Below are 17,916 nucleotides of genomic sequence, written 5' to 3'. Positions count from 1 at the left end.
CCATTGCAGGCTCTGAAAATGAACATACGACAAGGGCTCTGGTTTAATAGTGACTGACCGAAGATGCCAGGCTAATAGCCACAGAGGTCCTGCAGGAGAAATGACAAAGCCAGAAGGTGGTCATGTACTTTCCACTCACTTCCTGGCTCAAGTCACTCATTGGCCACATCCTATCAGCAGCCCTAAGAACCACAGCAAGTATGTCCAGCAGCAAAGGCATCTTAGCTGGAATCTAGAGACAGCCCTGAGGCCTTGGAGAGGAGATGTCTACTCTCACCTGTTCCCAGGCCTCAGCACCGTGGGTGATGATGCCATTTCCGAACTCCTGACAGCATGTGGGACAGAGACAAATCATTTGGTTTCTATCCAACATGACTGGTCAGAAGTGACAAAACATGAAGGAAGCTTACGGTTCCAGAAGCCGGCCTCTCCATACGCTGCCTTCCTGTACCAGCACCCAATCCAGGGCACTCTTCACACTACTGCAGGCTGGGATTTCTTTCTAGAACAAAATTGCACCATGTCACGGCACTCTTTGGAAACCTAACGCTGCTCCTCACTGCCTTCTGGAAAAGCCCCAACACCTCAATGGCAGAATTGGGCTGTTGTGACTCCAGTCTGCCTTATTGGTATCATCTGTCACCACATCCCATACAGCCATGTCAGAGCCCTGCCACTCCTCAGCCAGACCCTGCCATCTCCTGCCTCTGTGCCTTTGCTTATGCTGTTCCCTGTGCCTGGAGAGCTCTTCCCTTCTTCTCCATGTCCCATCATTTAAAAGGGTTAAATGTCACCTCTTCTGTGAAGCTCTCCTTGATTCATCCTGGTAGTTATCTGTTCCATCCTTTGTATTTAACATACAGTAGAGACTCTTACAGCAGGAGCTGGTCACCCTGCACTAAAATGCCCTGAGGATATGTTTCCCTCTCTCTCCCTCTTAAAGAGATGGCTTTTTACTCATTAGCACATCCTCAGAGCCTAGCAGAGCGGCTGATGTGTGAATATTCATTGAATGAGGGAATAAGCCCTCAGGTGCTTTGAGGATCCTTGCCCCAGAGAACAAGGGAGCATCCCTTCTGGCAGAAGGAGAAAATACAGTCAGTTCTGCGGTCATATTGGTATTAACAGTGTGGATTGGTTCCAATTCTATTGATATATTAGGGAATAACTTGAGTACAACATGAATTTCATATTTGAGGGATTCAGAAATCTGCATCCAGCTGAATGGAGCCACATAGGAATAACTACAATTGCTTTTTTGTTTGTTTGTTTGTTTTTTAAAAAATTGAAGTATAGTTGATTTACAGCATTGTGTTAGTTTCTGCTGTACAGCAAAGTGGTTCATTTATACACATATATACATTCTTCTTTATATTCTTTTCCATTACGGTTTATCCCAGGATATTGAATATAGTTCCCTGTGCTATACAGTAGGAACTTGTTTATCCATTCACATAGGAATACACTAAATGCACACACACACACACACACACACACACTCTCTCTCTCTCTCTCTCTCACACTCTTCAAACATCTACCAGCTACCATTAGTTCACTGCATGTACTATAAGCCACATCCGTCCCCCACCTCACAATAACTCACCAGCTGCAGCCCTTCCGATGCTCACTTCAATGGGCAAACTTTAGGCCTTTTTCAAGGTAAAGAGCCTTATTTATTGTTGTACAGTGTTTATGTATTTCTTAGGCATTTAACAGGTGTAAAACTCTGCTAATGTTTTTATTAGATTCTTATCTTTTTTAAAAGGTGTCAACGACAAAGCTTTTGAGTATTGTGCCCTTAACCCCATTTTTTCCCCATAAGCCCTGTGGTTTTTATTGTGTGACCTTGCAAAGCACGGTGGTTTTTATGATGGGTATGTTGGGTTCTATAGGACTGACTGTGCCCCTGTGTTCAAAGGTGGAAGCAACTGCCTCCCAGGAGGATCCCAGAGAGGAGCTGTCCAGGGTGTAATTAACTACAGAAACTTTTCATAAACCTGTGCTTCAGGGGCTTGGGCTACCCCATAGAGCCCTGGATATCTAATCCGGCTCTCTACGAGCTTCAAAAATCAGTTTAGGAGTTTGGGATTAACATATACACACTATTATGGGACTTCCCTGGTGGTCCAGTGGCTAAGACTCCACATTTCCAATGCAGGGGGCCCGGGTTGGATCCCTGGTCAGGGAACTAGATCCCACATGCCGCAACTAAGAGTTCGCGTGCCGCAACTAAAGATCCCGCACGAAGCAATGAAGATCCCATGTGCCGCATCTGAGACCCGGTGCAGCCAAATAAACAAATAAATATTTTTTTAAAAATACACACTACTATATATAAAAGAGATAAACAACAAGGACCTATTGTATAGCACAGGGAACTATACTCAATATTTTGTAATAACTTATAAGGGAAAAGAATCTGAAAAAGAATATATATGTATAACCGAATCACTTTGCTGTACACCTGAAACTAACACAACATTGTAAATTAACTACACTTCAATTTTTTTTTTTTTTTTTTTTTTTTTACACTTCAATTTTAAAAAATGGTTTAAAAAAACCAGCTGAGGGAGTTCCCTGGCGGTCCAGTGGTTAGGACTCGGCGCTTTCACTGCCGTGGCCCGGGTTCAATCCCTGGTTGGTGAGCTAAGATCCCGCAAGCCATGTGGTGTGGCTAAAAAAAAAAAACAACAACCAGCTGAGACCCCAATTCCACAACTCCAGAAATCAACTGGGCACCAGTGTCCAGCCACTTTAAATTCATACTCTCTCATCTCTCTGCTTTGACTCTCTGATGATTCTGGGCCAGTCAACTTCTGGGCCTCGGCATTTTTATCTGTAAAATGGGCATACAGATCTCCCTTCCTCGGAAGCCAGAATAATGAATGAATAAAATAAGGTTAGAGAAGCACTGGGTTCTCCTGAGAAAGAAAATGCTGGGCAAACAGAACAGCAGCGTCAGCCCAGAAAGCATGACCAGAATCGCTCTTTTAGAAAGAAGCAAAGAGGGAGGTGGGGGTCTCCTGGGCAGTGGGAGGCTCAGCTTGACCTCACGTGGCCTTTGAGCCTGAAGCCTGGGGGTCCCTTTCACTGGGGTCTGTGAGCTGCACCCAGAATCTGGTGGGCTGCCTTTCACTCTTGACATTTCAAAGCCAATCTCCCATCCCTGATAATGCAGGAATGTTCCTCTGGCTGGTGGACCGCTGCCAGCTCGAGTGAGCGTCCCAGCCACCAACAGAGTAAACATTACTCAACCGGCCAGGGCTCTGTCACACACATTCTTCCCCTGTGTTCCTAACCTCACGCAGAGTGCAGCCCAGCACTGTTGGGTCTGGAAACTGGGAATTTAAAATCAGGCAGGAGGGAGAGTGCAGAGGAGAAAGCTCTTCCAAAAAGGAAACAACCGTGTCCATCAATTATAAGTAGACAGAGCTGTCTTTCTTATGAAGCCAAAACAGAGGTTTGGGGGTAGGGGCACCAGGAGGAATTAGGCCAGTCTTTATGGGTCCAGCACTGCATCCTTATAAACCCACTCCCCCTTTTCCCCAAAACAAGTCACTTTCTTGAGGAGAGAGGCAGAGACACATGTGATTCAGTCTAGTGAACTTCTTAAGATACTCATTTAGGATAAAAGAATGTGAACAATTCCCCCAGCGTGAAACTGGGAACTCCAAAAATGAAAGCTTTCAAATAAGCTGGCACTGCTGCCTCAGTTTCCTCATTGCACGCAGGACTATTGCCGGTTCTTATTAATATTTCCTTCTCTCTGAGGATAAAGATGAATGGTTGCCAAGAGTTGAGGAGATTAAAAATCTGAAAGTCTGGGAGGAAAAATCTGAAGCAAGATGAAAGCAGTTTAAACATGGGGCTGGTTTCAATTCCAGATCCCTTTCTACCCGAGGTGGCTTAGTTAGGAGCCCAATTCATAAGAGGAGAAACACAGACAGGCCTGCGGGGACGGTAAACACTCTTGAACTCAAGGAGTAAAAGTTGAGTGATACTTGAGGGAAGCCCACAAACTGGTTTTCTTATAAAAATCAAAGCAAATGTAACCAAGAAAAGACAAAGGCTTCCATCAAAAGCATCTCGGCTGAGAACAGAAATGAATGTGCACCTGAAAAAATGGCACACGTGGGGAGGTAGAAAGGGCTGCCTGTCCTTCCCGCTAAGCCCATCTCGGCTACCACGCCTGCTCCTTAGCAGAGAGTTGGTTTCTGCAGGCAAACAAGAGAGGGTTTGCAATGAACACTTCATCCGGGAGATGCTGCTACACGTGAAAGAAACCCAGCCAACCCTCGAGTACCTGAGAGGGCCTCACCTCTGTAAGTGTTTTACACAGTCTGCTTCTCAGTGTGTCCCAGATGCCCATTTGACAGAGTGGAACACTGAGGTTCAGAGAGGAAGAAGTCATTTCCACCATCTCTTGCTAAGGGTCTCCCAGCGAAGCAGTAGTATCCCGAAGCTGGCCCCTCTCGCTCTTCCCCGATAGCCCCACATTGACTCCACATATCCTGAGCCTCCCATCGTGATGCACTAATAGTTTGAAATGATTTCATTTGTTTTCTTGGCGGCATCTCTCACTGGAATGTAAGCCCAGTGAGGGCAGGACCTCATCTGTCTTCTCCATGATCTCCTTCCTCAGCACCTTGTACAGACTATGCTCTGCCCCCTCGATAAGAGCATGTGATGAATGAATGAATGAATGGCCTGCACTTCAACTCTGACTGCACTTCAACTCTGACTGAGCAATTATAAATGGTATAATTTATTCGCTGATCTCCCGGGTTTTCTGAGGTTGACGAGAGGCAGGTATTTTTAAGGAGGAGTAGCAGAGAAGGAGAGAGGGGAAAGAGAGATTAACATCTAATCAAAATGAAGAGATAGCATGGATGCATTTCAGCAACTTCATGTTGGAAGGTACGAGGTGGAGGTGCTGAGGAGTAAGTATGACGTCGCAGCTCTTCCTTTCCACACCGGACACCTTGGACAGTGCTTTATCCAGAGTGCAAAGGGCCAGTGGGATGCCTGCAAGGACCTACCCATTCCCTACTTCTTGAGGCCTAAGAACATACCTGTTACCTAGGGTCCTGATGGGCTGACCATTTCTAAAGGGTTTGGGCTGCTGGTGGGAGCCCCAAATTTAGACTTGCCGTGTCAGAACCCAGTTTTAGGCCCCTTGGGTTTATTTGGGGGTCAGTAGGATCAGTTACTGGGGATTTACTGTGGCAACCTGAGTAACTCAAACGCCTTTCTCCAAAGGAATCTAGGGTGAAACTAAGAAGGGTTAATGATGGACATCGTTAGGCTGAAAGTCTGTGCAGGCAGACACAGCCCTGCCACCGTCTGGCTCCTGGGGTGTCTTTTCTGAGGGGCTGCCTTTGCAGGCAGGGGGAATGCGGCTGCAACAAAGGCCCCCAGGCCTGGCTGACGAGGAGAATGACGATGCTCCTAGTGGGTCTGGGGAACGGGGGAGGCTATAAAGTCATCAGCAGACTGAGCCACTGGGTGTCCACATAAAAGTGAGGTCCCATAAACAGACATCTGTATTGTGACTGAAGGGCTAATAAAATTGCCTTAGAAGAGAGAGGTTTTCCACTGCGACCTATTCATCAGCAGGACCCTACTGGGAAGTGGTGCCCGGGGAGAAGATCCTTGGAGGCCCGGCAAGTGTCAGAGCTCATTACGGGCGCTTGCCCGGCCACACCTCAGCCTCTTCATCACCGTCGTGGAGGGCAGCTCCAGCATCATTATCATCATCATCATCACCATCATCATGACAGACAGCCACTGATCACCCGGCAGGCTCATGGATGCTGGCCGCAGGGAGCAGTAGGTGTTGGGCACTGATACCTTGGAAGGTGGATGACCACTGGCTTCCATTGACCAGGAGCACCAGTAACGTGCTTAGGGGTCCCCCCAGAGACCTGGTGGCAGCCCAGAGCTGGGGAGTTTCCTTCCCGTTTCTCCAAATGACTGATTTGCAATAAGTCCAATCCCTTTTCTAGTTCTCAGTTGCTCAATAGAAACTCAGGAAGAGTAATTCTTGCTCTTTGCTTGCCCAAGGGATGCTGGTAAGAGATTATAAAAGGAAGTAATCTAGAGTGAAGTAAGTCAGACAGAGAAGGACAAATATCATATGATATCACTTAGGTGTGGAATCTAAAAAAAGGGTACAAATGAACTTATCTACAAAACAGATAAGAAACAAAACTTATGTAGAAAACAAACTTATGGTCACCAGGGGGTAAGGGAGGGAGAGGAGGGATAAACTGGGAGATTGGGATTGACATATACACAGTACTATATATAGAATAGATAACTAATAAGGACCTACTGTATAGCACAGGGAACTCTACTCAATACTCTATAATGGCCTATACAGGAAAAGAATCTAAAAAGAGTGGATATATGTGTATATATAACTGATTCACTTTGCTGTACACCTGAAACTAACACAACATTGTATATCAACCATACTCCAATAAAAACTTTTTCTAAAAAAGGAAGTAATCTAGTAGAACTGAACGGAACGAGTAATCTAAACTCAGCTAATACACTAAACAAGGAGAAGCTAAATGAGTAGAACACAAGGGAGAAAAAATAATAACATGTTCCTTGAAAACTTCCTGGTAGCATTTAACGTTGAGGGATTTTTTGGTGAACTGTATACTTTAGTTAAGCAGTATTCATGGAGGTGGAACTGAATGACTTGTTTCTAGAAAGGGGAGAATATGCTTTACATAATAATATGTACATACGTTGTGTAGAATGAAACTAATTCCATGCTCAGCTTGAAAGTGAATAACACACTTATAAAGCAGGGGATTTATGCATGAAGCTTTTGGACAGGAAGCCCTCTACAAGAGAGGTTGTCATTCCACAAATGTATGAAAGGTCTACCACGTGCCAGGTACAGGGCTTTGGGCTAGAGACTCAGTGGTGAAAAAAAAGCCAAAAAAAAAAAAAAAAAGTCATAGGGAGCTGGATTTGTAGAGACTTCAGGGACTACCTTTTTCATGGTGAGAATAAGACTTTCTTGGTTTTTTTTCTCTGTCTTTGACAGGTAGGGATGCAAACCCTACACTCTACCTGGCAGTGGGATTCTCAAGACGACGGAGGAGAAGGCTCATTTCTGTTTCCACCCGTAAGACATCTTGAGATAAATTAAGCACCTATTTTGTGCTCACCATGCAAACTGATGTTCTCCAAGTGGGAGATGCTGTTCAGAGGTTTCCCATCCTTGCTGAGCAAGGACTCACTGGACTTCGTTGCCAGCCTGATCCAACAGGTGCTGACTGGAGAGAGGCACCCTGTGGTGGGCAGGCCTGGGCAGTCAGGCTGCCACTCAAAAGCCCTGAAAGTGTTAACCTCCAGCAGTTATAGGTGCCTCGTTTATACCCATTTTAAATCTGTTTATTGTGACTGGCCCCACCCAATCTGCTGGTGCTGTAAAGCTCTAATGGTCCCTAATAAAGGTGGAAGGCACACAGTTCCTGAAATGGGGAAGAAGTGAGGGAGTGAGGGAGACCAGGAGGGAGAGAGACAGATGATGAGCTTCACAATAAAGTATCACAATGGCAAAGCTCCCTCTGCTACTTCAAACAGCAGAGCCCTGGGCCCCAGCGTCCAAATAATAACCTGTCAGAGCTGAAAGGCCAGAGCTGAAAGGTCCCATTTGCCAGACTCCCAGAGAAATTAAGTGATTTGCCCAAGGTCACCCCTGCCCCTCAGTGCCTCAGGGCTCCTGGATCCGAGTCTGGGGCCCTCAGCCCAGCTGCCTCATCTCTTCTACTTCAGCAGGGGACCCTCACGACTGTCGCCAACCCCTTGAGACTCTAGCCTTCTCTCATCTAGCCTATGATGTCCAGCCCTGATTGTATATCCACATCTCTTAGGGAGTTTGTTGAAACTTCCCATGCCTGACCCCTTGTTCCAAATCCTGATTCTAAAAGGTGTGGATGGGGGAGACATGGGTACTTTTAATAAACTCCCCAGATGCCTTACATGTGGCCTGGGAAGGAGATCTGAGAACCACAGATCTTGTCAATACTTGGGTTTCACTGTTCCTGATGTCTCAAATGAAAAGCAGGGTTCATAAAAAAGGTAACTCTTCCAGGGTGAAACTGCAAACCATAGCCCTGTCAAGAACCCAGGGAGAACCAAAGCTCTTCCTCTCTCTTGACGCCCTGAGTCAACCTAATAACCCCTTCTGAGTCAGGCACTGTGTGGGGCACCGGGTGCACTTTATCACCTTTAAGCCCCTCCGTAATCTGAAGGAGACAGGTATTACGATCCCTACTTTATGGATGAAGAAACTGAGGCTCAAAGAGGCTAAGTAACTTGTTTGAGGCCACACTGCCAGACAGGGACAGAACCACAATTCAAGCGCAAGCCTGTTTGGGGTGCTACACCTTGCTACCCAGACACACCCATCTGAGTGCGGTCCTGGCAATGGACTGCCTGTGACCAGCTCGCCTGGGGGGCGATGTGGATTTCCCTTGGGAAAGTCATTAAATGCTAAAGATCGTCTGCATGCATGGTGTGTCTCCAGCTTGGGAGGGACATGCAGTGGTCACGTCCTGAGAAATGTCTTGACTTCCTGAGAGCACTAGAGAGACTGAGCCTCGCTGGTCAGCTCCTCCGTGGCTGAACTCACACAGGTGTGCTTTGGATGGGGCTGCTGAAGCCAGAACAGAGGGTACTGGGGAGGTATCTTAAGCAGATGCCTGCTCTCAGGTACAGGAATGTCGCTTCCAGAAAATCAGCCCTCAGGAGCATTTGAGGTTTCCTGCGTTCACTGCGGGAACCGTGTCTACCCCACCCCTTCTTCCTGCTCTTTTGCGTGAAGTTTGGGGGAGCTTCTTCCAAGAACAAAGGTCATGAAGCTTCTCAGATTTGGCCTCCACCAGGAAAGTACCACACCCTCTCTAAGTGGCAGTTTCCCAGGGCTAACTACCGACGAGCAGGGGTACTCACACCTCCTTTCATTAAAGGAGAGAAATGCCTTATTAGGTACAGGAAATTCAGGGTCATCTTACGTACCTGACCTTGCTATACGGTCATGACCTGCCATCCCCTCCACCATCCACGGTTCCTCCCAGCTTTCTCTCACTGTTTAGTGTCTTTGCACTGAAAGCCTATGGCGCTGGACATGGCACTTGTAAATGCCTTATGGATGTCACAGAGCAGTCCTTCCTGGAAGCATGAGAGCCTGAGACTCAGTTACTACAAGAAGCCAGCCTGAGTCTACTGCAAACACCAAGATGAGTATCTAGTAGACCTACTCAAATTGTCTCAAAATTGAGGTTGAAATAAACCTATAAGAGGAACAGAGGGAAAGAGGAAAAAGAAACCCAAACCACTGGGCTCCGCAAGGTATGGTAATAGGTACCATTTATGAGAGCCTGCTACATCTGGGGTGTTTTGCATATGTTATCTCATTTAATCCTTCCCACATCTGCATGAGCGGGTGTCTCCATTTTATGCACTGAGAAACTGAGGCTCAGAGTCCAGAGTCACACAGCTGATCAGTGGCCAAGTTGAGGTTGGGATTCATGTCGACCTCCATACCCATGACTTTGTCGCTACGCCCACCTGGATTTATAACAGCATTTCTCCAGAGTATCTTTAGCATATATTAAATGTCAGTATTGTTGACGGTCAGGCATCTATGGTACAGCCCAGGCACTGGGATTTTTGGAAGTCTCCCAGTTGATTCTAAGACGTGGCGAGATTTAGGAACCGTTGTCCTAGAGCACGGGTCAGCAAACTGTGGTCTGCAGGCCAAGCAGCCTGTTTTTGTATGACCCACGAGCTCAGAATGGTTTTCACATTTTTAAATAGTTTTTAAAAATAAAAAAAGAATATTTTGTGATATGCAAAAATCATAGGAAATTCAAATTTCAATCCCCACCAATGAAGTTTACTAGAAGACAGCCATGTGCATTCGTTCACATACGGTCCATGGCTGGTGTGTTCTCCAAAGGCAGAGCTGAGTAGCTGTGACTGAGACAGTATGGCCTGAAAAGCCTAAAATAGTCACTATCTAGCTCTTTACAGAAAGTTTGCCATCCCCTGTACTACAGTTCTTATGCACAGCTAGGATGATAACCAGGATTGAATGTATTTGACTTTATTTTGGGGCTAGGTTTCATATATATATATGTTTCATATATATTTATTTTTATGTTTCATATATACATATTTTTTTCCCCTCTCCCCGTTTGTGTTTGATCTTGTGGCTTCCCGGCCAGCAGTTAGCTTCATAGACCCTTGCATAGCTCTCTGCCTCTCTCCCTCTGCTTAATTCTCTCCCAGTTCTTGTCAGTTTCCATCAAACCTTCAACAAACAGACTCCAAGGACACTTCTCCCATAACTTGCGGGCTGGGGCAATGTGCTTGCGGGCAGCTTCCTTCCTCCTCGGATCAGACAGGAGGCATCAAGGAGTCCTTGAATTCTCTAAGGGTCCTTCAGGGGATTAGGCACGCAGGTAGGGCTGCCTTCAGTGATAGAACACCGGTATCTCCTTGGCCCCTTTGTGAGGAGGCTGGAGTCCCACCAGCCCGGGCAGCCGGGGTTCTTTGTATGCAGACCAGGGTTGGTCCGCTATCAGGGGGAGGCTGCCAGCAGAATGCTCTGAAGGCTGGGCCTCTTAAGCTCATTAGTATCCTGATTGTCTTGCCCAATCTAGTGGCAGCCGATGGGGTGGTACCCGCAAGATAAAATGACCTTCGAATGCAACAGATAAAATGGCAGTCAGATAAAGTCCCTACAAGGAGAACATTGGAGCCGTGGCCGCCACGGAACTCCACATCAGTATAAGTGTGTTTTCTACAATAGCAGATGACTCAAGGCAGGATCTGTTTCTCTTCTGAACTCAAAGAACCTACTACTTAGGGACAATGGGGCTTATTTACTGTGGGGATCTTTGCTGCGGAGATGAATATTTTTACAACTGCCCTCATAAACCCCCTCCACTCGTCTGCTGCCCAGGGAGTGGGCGGGGCTCCAGAGGTGAGCTGAGGTGCCTGCACTGTCTCAGAAGCCCCATTAAGTTGTTAAGGCATTTAGTGCCCCAGACAGTGCCGACTGCAAGGGCAGTTCAAATCCCCACCCAGATGGGGATGGGGTTGTGAAAGAGGGGGCTTTGATTTCTTCCCTGGGCAGGGCACAGAATCCACCTTGGTCAGGGGCAACAGTTGGTGGCGGGGTGGGGGGAGGCTGAGAGGGAGGCGGAAGCAGCAAACTAGCCAGACTGGGAGACCCCACCCTTAACCCACCTTGCAAAGCCCCTTTGTCATTCAGAGGGGAACAGTAAGAATATAGGAGAAGCAGGAACTGTGGGAGGATTGTGTGTGTGTGTGTGTGTGTGTGTGTGTGTGTGTGTGTGTGTGTGTGTTGATTTCCATGCCTGAAAGTCCTTAGCATCTGCATAAAGCAAAGTGAAAGTCAGTGTGTAACAGCTCAAAACCTGTCTCTGCCACTTACAAACTATATGAACTTGGGCAAATTACTGACATACAAAATATCTCACCTTCCTTGATTGTAAAAGAAGGGGTAAGGTTATGGATGGTGTCTACCCTACAAAGTTGTGAGGATTAAATAAGATGATGCATGTACTCAGCCCAGGGCCTGGTACCCAGGAAGCCTCAATCAGCACTAGCTGTTCTCATTGTTCAGATTTACTCACGACCCCACCACTGGGCACTTTTGAGATTTCCTTGGGTTCTGCAGGTTTCAGTGTCAGGGAAAACCACAGCGACCACATGATATCCTGGCCCAGAGTCTGGTTTGTCTAAGACCCAGGGTTAGATTTCTGCAGGCAAGTTAGGAGGAGATGTAAGAGGGGTTCGGGGGGGAGGCAGGAGGCTGGATTCTCAGGTCCTCAAGCTCTGATCTGACCATGGGGGCAATCACAGCCCCTGGGCTTGGAGAGGCAGGAGTAGAATTTGAAGGGAGTGAGGAGAAAGCAGCCACAGAAATAAACGTCTCCTCTACTTGGGTAAAGAGGCTGCGTGGCTCAGGACATCCAAAGGTTATCCTGGTAGGGCTTGTTCTCGCCTCTGGGCCTCACTTTCTTACTAGGAGAATGAGCCTCTATCTCCTTCTCGAAAGATGATACAAGAGGGAGGACATTAGGTGTGGGGTGAATGAAGGCTGATGAAGACCTCTGGCCCTCTCTTGCTGTCACAAGGCGGCCAGGTGAGTTTGCTGGAGGCGACCAGGCGAGTTTGCCACAGACTGGAGCAAAGGGGACAGTACGCAAGGCCACCGCAGATCGTGCAGCCGATCCCAGGGCTTGGGCCAAGGCTAGCCCAGCTTCCATCCCATGCCAACTTCCTCCTCCTCGGGCTGATCAATACAGGCACCAGTCTCCAACCAGTCTGCTTCCTGGCCACAGCCCTGCTCTCTGACCTTTGGGGGGCCTTTCTCTTGATTCCGCTCCAGAATGGAGGTCGGGGCCATCACTCCGGGCCTGCTCAATGGCCTCAGAATAGGCTGTCACAGGGCCTATAACCAGGGACAGCTCCTGCTGGCGAGAGCTGGGATGGGGGGTGCAGATAAAGGCCTTCCCGGCTGAAGATAAATGGCTGCCCGCAGCCTGCTACAGTAACTCCAGGCCCCCAAGAAGAGCAAACAAAGGGTGCCCCTGTGACACTCACTGGAAAGATGAAGCCCCATCAGAGGCAGCCAGGCTGGTTCAAAGACTCAACTTAATTGTCAATTAAGCATGCATGAGGAAGACAAAGCCATGACAACCCCGGGCTGCATGCTGGCGTGTGATTGTAAAGGCGGGAGGGGCGATGCTGAAAACAGCTGATTCTGCTGACCGTGTGTTTGCAGGGCACCTTGTAACCAATCAGCCTCTGCTGACAGAGGCAAAGGGCTCCTTCTGCCACTCCTATTGTGCTGGACATTCCAGGACCAGGGTCACACTGTGGTCACCGTGGGCAAGTGGGCCACAGCACCGTAAGCGTGGCTGGGAGGGAAGGGGCTCAGGTACAGAAGGGATGCTCTCCTCTCCAGGAAGAGGGGTCAAGGGAAAGATTTGTCTCAAAGGTGCCTCCTGTCCTCCTGGCTCAGAGACTGGTGTTTGGAGGGGAAAGTGGGGAGGGGGGTGGGGACCTCATCTCCCCAGCTCAGCCTTAGGGGCTGCTAGTGCTGACTCGGGCTGTTGGTTTCTCCTCGGCCACCACAGAGCCCTTTTCTGCATCCAGGTAGGTTTGGGGCTTGGTTAGAGACCATACCTTGGTTGTAGGGACCGTGCTGGGAAATATATCGTGAGAAGTTCAGATCAAACCTTCCCTGCCGTCAGGCTGGCCCTGGGTGCACTCCCTAGGAGCCTGTCACAACCCATGCGCTGCCTCCACCAGCAGTCTGCGAGGGGGCCAGGGCCTGATCCCGGCATTTGCACCCCAGCCCCAGAACACACCTCACTGCCTCTTAGGAACAACGCCCGTGTATGAAATTGAAAAGGAAATAGATTTCTACTGCCCGTCACTCTTTCCACTGCCGCTTGTTTAGCCTTCTGTGATAATAATAATGATAATAGTAGTTATGGTTTATTGGGAAAGATGGTGTTTACACACTCGCTCGTTTAATTCTCACATGGCCCCTATGAGGTAGGTACTATATCTCCATTTTACAGATAGGAAACTCAGACTCAGAGAAGTTATGTGAATTGACCACACTGCAGTTATGGGAATTAGAACCAGGTTAGAATCAGGATTCAAAACTAAGTCCAGAGAATCAGTCCCTGGACTATTTTGATGAACCCTGAATGAAAATTAAGGGAGAAGGGAAGGTAGCCACTGAAAATACACAGTGGCCCATAATTATTGCTCCATAAATAGCTAGAAAGACGCACAAACTCCCCAAAGATAACCTTGATCCCCAGCCAGTTCTAGGGACTCTACGGCAGCAGGAGGTCTTCCCAACTAGACCATAAGCCCCCAGGGGCAGAGACGCGTGCGTGTCTTACTCATCACCAACGTGGTGCCCAGACTCAGCGCCTGTCTGTGCTGCGGGAAAGTACAGGGTGGGAATCGGCAGGCCTGGGTTCTAGCCCTTGTTTTGCTACCGTCGCCCTGTGGAACTCTGCAAAGTCACTACCTCTTTCTGGGCCTCAGTTTCCTTCTTCCAAGTTCCTCCCGGTTCTAATATTCACTGATTTATAAAATGGTTGCGACTTCCTGGGACCCTAGAGAATCCACTTCCAGTGGGATACGCCTCCTCAGAGGACTCGGTGGTGTCTCAGGGCCGTGTTTCCCGCCCGACCCCTGCCCTGTCCCTAATACCTGCTCCAGCCCCTCCAGCCCCGCCTCTCTGGGTCTCCTGTCACCATACAGAATGCCTAAGCCAACAACCGCCTGGTGACCTCACCACAACCCCAGCTTGTCAGAAAGCTGCCGGGCCTTTGTTTGGCTTGCAGGCTCCCTGACTTTGGTGTGGAGATCACAGGTCCCAGCACAATAGCCATTGTCTTCTCAGTAACGCCCCTAACCCCAGCCACGCCCCCCGGGAGCTCCCCGCTCCAGATCCAGGGATTACTACTGCACAGGGGTAGTTACTTTGCCAGTGTCAGGCCAGCGTTCATCTGGAGGTTTGTCTCCCTCTCAAGAGTAACCCCAACTTTCTTCTCATGTGGCTGAGCCCTCCCCTTCCGTGGCAACGGGACCCAGAGAAGCTCCCCTCCCTGGCCCCCCAGGCTTCGCGCTGGACAGTAGCAGGCTCCCAGAGACACTTGAAGGGGTCATGCTGGGCGGATGAGGTGCAGTGTGGAACAGATGCTTGGAGACGGCCCAGCTGCTGGCTCTGAGCCTGTGCCCCCAGCACTTAGGTCGGCGCCCAGGTCTCAGGCCTCTCCCATCAGAAGGGCAACCAGCAGGCGAGGGGACGAGCAGTTTCAGAGCCGTCCCCCGAGTTAGAAATGGTGCTCGGCTCTCCTTCTGCAAACCCTTCCCCAGAGCAGGCAGCAGGCTGTGCCGCGGTCTGTCTACACAGGCACCAAACTGACCTCAGTACACACATCCACTCCGGGAAGCCGGCTTTCCTGGGAGGACGAAGCCCCAGGCGAAGACGTACTCATCCCATCCCCAGCCTATGCCCGAGGCAGCCCTCAGCCTAGGGGGGTGCTTTCCCACCAGGAAGGTGTAGGATTCCATCCTGACAAGCCCACAGCCCAGAGCAGAGGCACCTAATCCCGGCCGGGGGCCTGGCACACGGCAGCACACACAGGTACTCAACGAATTTTGGCCAACTCATCGCCGCCAAGATTTCAAGTGACCCGCCCCGCCCTAACTCTGCGGAGCACAGACGCCAGCAAGCAGAGTGGCCCTTCCCCAGAGGGTCCTGGGCTCCTCCCGCTGCAGCTGCACAGAGCCCTGGGGGTGCACCTGGATGGGGCGGAGGGGCGACCCCTCTGCCTGCGGCGTGGACCGGGCACACCCGCGAGGCAGCCTGCTCCGTCTCATCCGGTGGCGGCCCTGACCCGCTGAGTCAGCAGCCGCAAGGGCAGGAGAGAGGAGCCTGCAGAAGAACGAGGCGGGCGGAGGGCTCCCCGGAGGCCGAGCGAGGAGTTAGAGCAAACCCAACTAGAGCCACACGCTCTTCTCACGAGAATATTCCAGCAGCAGGAGGAGGCCAGCCCTAGGACCATCCAAAAGCACTGCCTCCTCTGAGACACCCTGAGAGCCGTGGGGAGAAGCCGGAGGGTCTGGTCGCCGAGGCGTTGGGGCCCGGCTTACCTGGCAGCTTGTTGGGAGGGGAGGTGCTGGGCTGGTGGGGCGGGGAGCCGTGGGAGAGCAACGGGTTCAGGCCGTGCGTCTGGCTGGAGCTGTAGGCGTCCATGGCCAGCTTCTGCCGGAATGCCTCCTCCTTCCTGCGGTTTGCGAACCAGTTGTAGACGCGGACCTCAGTGACCAGGTTGGAGCCCAGGCCGTGGGCCTTGGAGGGGGAGACACCCCGCTGCAAACATTCCGCCCTGAGAACAGGAGGGAGGGGAGGTGGTGAGCAAGGGCGGCCCGGGGCCGGCCCGCCGGCGTCTTGCCCCAGACGCACAATCACGGGGGGGCCTTGGCAAAGAGGGCGAAGAGGCCACGGATAGAGTGGGGGAAAGCCTGTCCTGAGAAAAGGCCAGCCCGTGTAGTTATCTGATGAGACGGCAGGAGTGGGGCGGAACACAGGTATGGAGCAGGCTCGCTGCCCCGGGAGTCAGGGGTGCAGCCTCTGGTGTGGCTCCCGAAAAAGAGAGGAAGCCGTGGGGCAGGCAGCTCAGGGAGAAGGTCCCGGTGGGCCTCCTGACTCCTCCTGATGTGGTTATTCTTCCCACCCTACAAAAGGCAAGCTCCCGGCTCTGTCTAAGCCCTTCCAAAGCACCCTGAAACGACTTCTGGTCTTCTGGGGTTTGGACATCCCACACAGGTACCAGGGAAGCGAGATTCCTTATTCACACAACAGAACCCCCTCCAAGGGGCAGGCTAGGTGAGGTATAAATGAAGCCACGCAAAAGACGGCTGGTCTCTAGTTTTATCAACTGCTGATGAAACCCCAGTGCCAGGCGTGAGAGAGATTCTTAGACACCAGTGGATACTGGGGGGTCCTTCTCATCAGCAGGGGGCCAGAGCACAGCTGAGGACACTGTGACATGTATGGGCGGATCGTTTCGCCTCCCCACTCCCCAGCCTGACCTCCCTGGCTGTATCCTCCCACTGCCAGAGCCAGTCCAGCCCAGAGAGAGGTCTTAACCAGAGCAAAGAGCAGATTTTTTAAAAGTCAAGGTTGGAGTCAGGGCGGATGGGGCAGGAATGAAGCAAAAAGATATCTTGAGGATTTCTAATAGTTTTCTTTAAAATTCCATGTCATTAAGAACAAATGAACTCTACAAAAAGGACTCTAATCAGTGTGGGCAGAGTGGAGGGAAGATCTGAGTAATTCTTGCTCTCCTGCTAAGTTTCCTTTGAACCAATGTGTGTAACATTTGGTCAAGGCCAAAGCCAGTCTGTGGCTAAGGGATAGCTTTTCCCTGGTCTGTAAGGGAGGTCAAACACATGATTCTCCCTTCACTGGCATTATAGTTTAGACCAGCATTCTCTGGGATAATAGTTCATAAGGGTATACCACAGAGAGACCTCCCATGGTTAACAACCAATTCAGCTAAGTGAAGTGGGTTTCTTGACTGCAGGCCTTCTCAGAGCAGCCTTTAAAATATTAATGTATGTCGTAACTCCCTAAGAGGAAGTATGCAGAATGATGCTTCTCAAACTGATTTATTAATGGCTTGAAATGAGGGTTCTGTGGAACACACTTTGGGAAACCGTGACTTGGCCCCTTATCTGGATAACTAATGTCTCAACATTCCAGGACTGAGGGGATTGAGCTCGGGTCCATGTGCTTGCCTGCCTGCTCGGGTGAGCTTCTGGTGGTGTTACCTGTTGCACTCCTCCACTAAGGCCTCCCTCTCTTCCTTGCTGGGGTTCTTTTGCCGGTCGTAGGCCTGGTACAAGATTTGCTGGGACGCGGGCCCCCATTTGAACCGGTTGCGACGCATCTTCTTGTTGGTGGGCTCAGAGCAGGCATCATCGGACTGCCCAGGCCCCTGGCTCTGTTGACTGAACTCTGGAAAGAGAAACAGCAGCTGATCCTGACTGCTTTTGTCTGTCAAATTTCCAGAACTCTGGACTGTCTGGTTGAATTCTGAAAAGAGAAAGGAGTAGATTTGATAGGGTCTGTAGCCTTCACTCAGCAGACACACAGACAGATAGACCAACGGAAACAAACACCTTTATTCCTCTCCCCTGAGCTTTGGGACCTGCTGTTACTGCGGATGGGGGCGCAGGGGGTAGGCTCGGCTCAGGCCCCTCACTGCCCACTTCTGATGGCCCCACCAAAGCCACCCCTTTCCTTTCTTTGGAGGA

The 17,916-nt window shown here is 50.0% G+C and overlaps 1 protein-coding gene across 8 annotated transcripts in view; it reads right to left on the bottom strand.

The window, feature by feature from the left end:
• Positions 1–17,916, bottom strand: part of HNF1B (HNF1 homeobox B) — a 176,409-nt gene that overhangs the window by 64,851 nt on the left and 93,642 nt on the right. For 4 of the 8 annotated variants that reach the window (XM_049702271.1, XM_049702270.1, XM_049702274.1 and 1 more), the window contains exons 6-7: positions 17,431–17,695; positions 15,748–15,983 (exon numbers count right to left, since the gene is read on the bottom strand). In XM_049702271.1, coding sequence (XP_049558228.1) covers positions 15,748–15,983; positions 17,431–17,695 — 501 coding nt within the window. The remainder of the gene's footprint in view (positions 1–15,747; positions 15,984–17,430; positions 17,696–17,916) is intronic. The other 4 variants (XM_049702272.1, XM_049702273.1, XM_049702276.1 and 1 more) reach the window with 1 other exon arrangement.

This window comes from Orcinus orca, chromosome 19 (assembly GCF_937001465.1).
Source record: "Orcinus orca chromosome 19, mOrcOrc1.1, whole genome shotgun sequence".
NCBI lineage: Eukaryota > Metazoa > Chordata > Mammalia > Artiodactyla > Delphinidae > Orcinus > Orcinus orca.
This window is presented reverse-complemented; position numbering and strand designations above follow the sequence as displayed.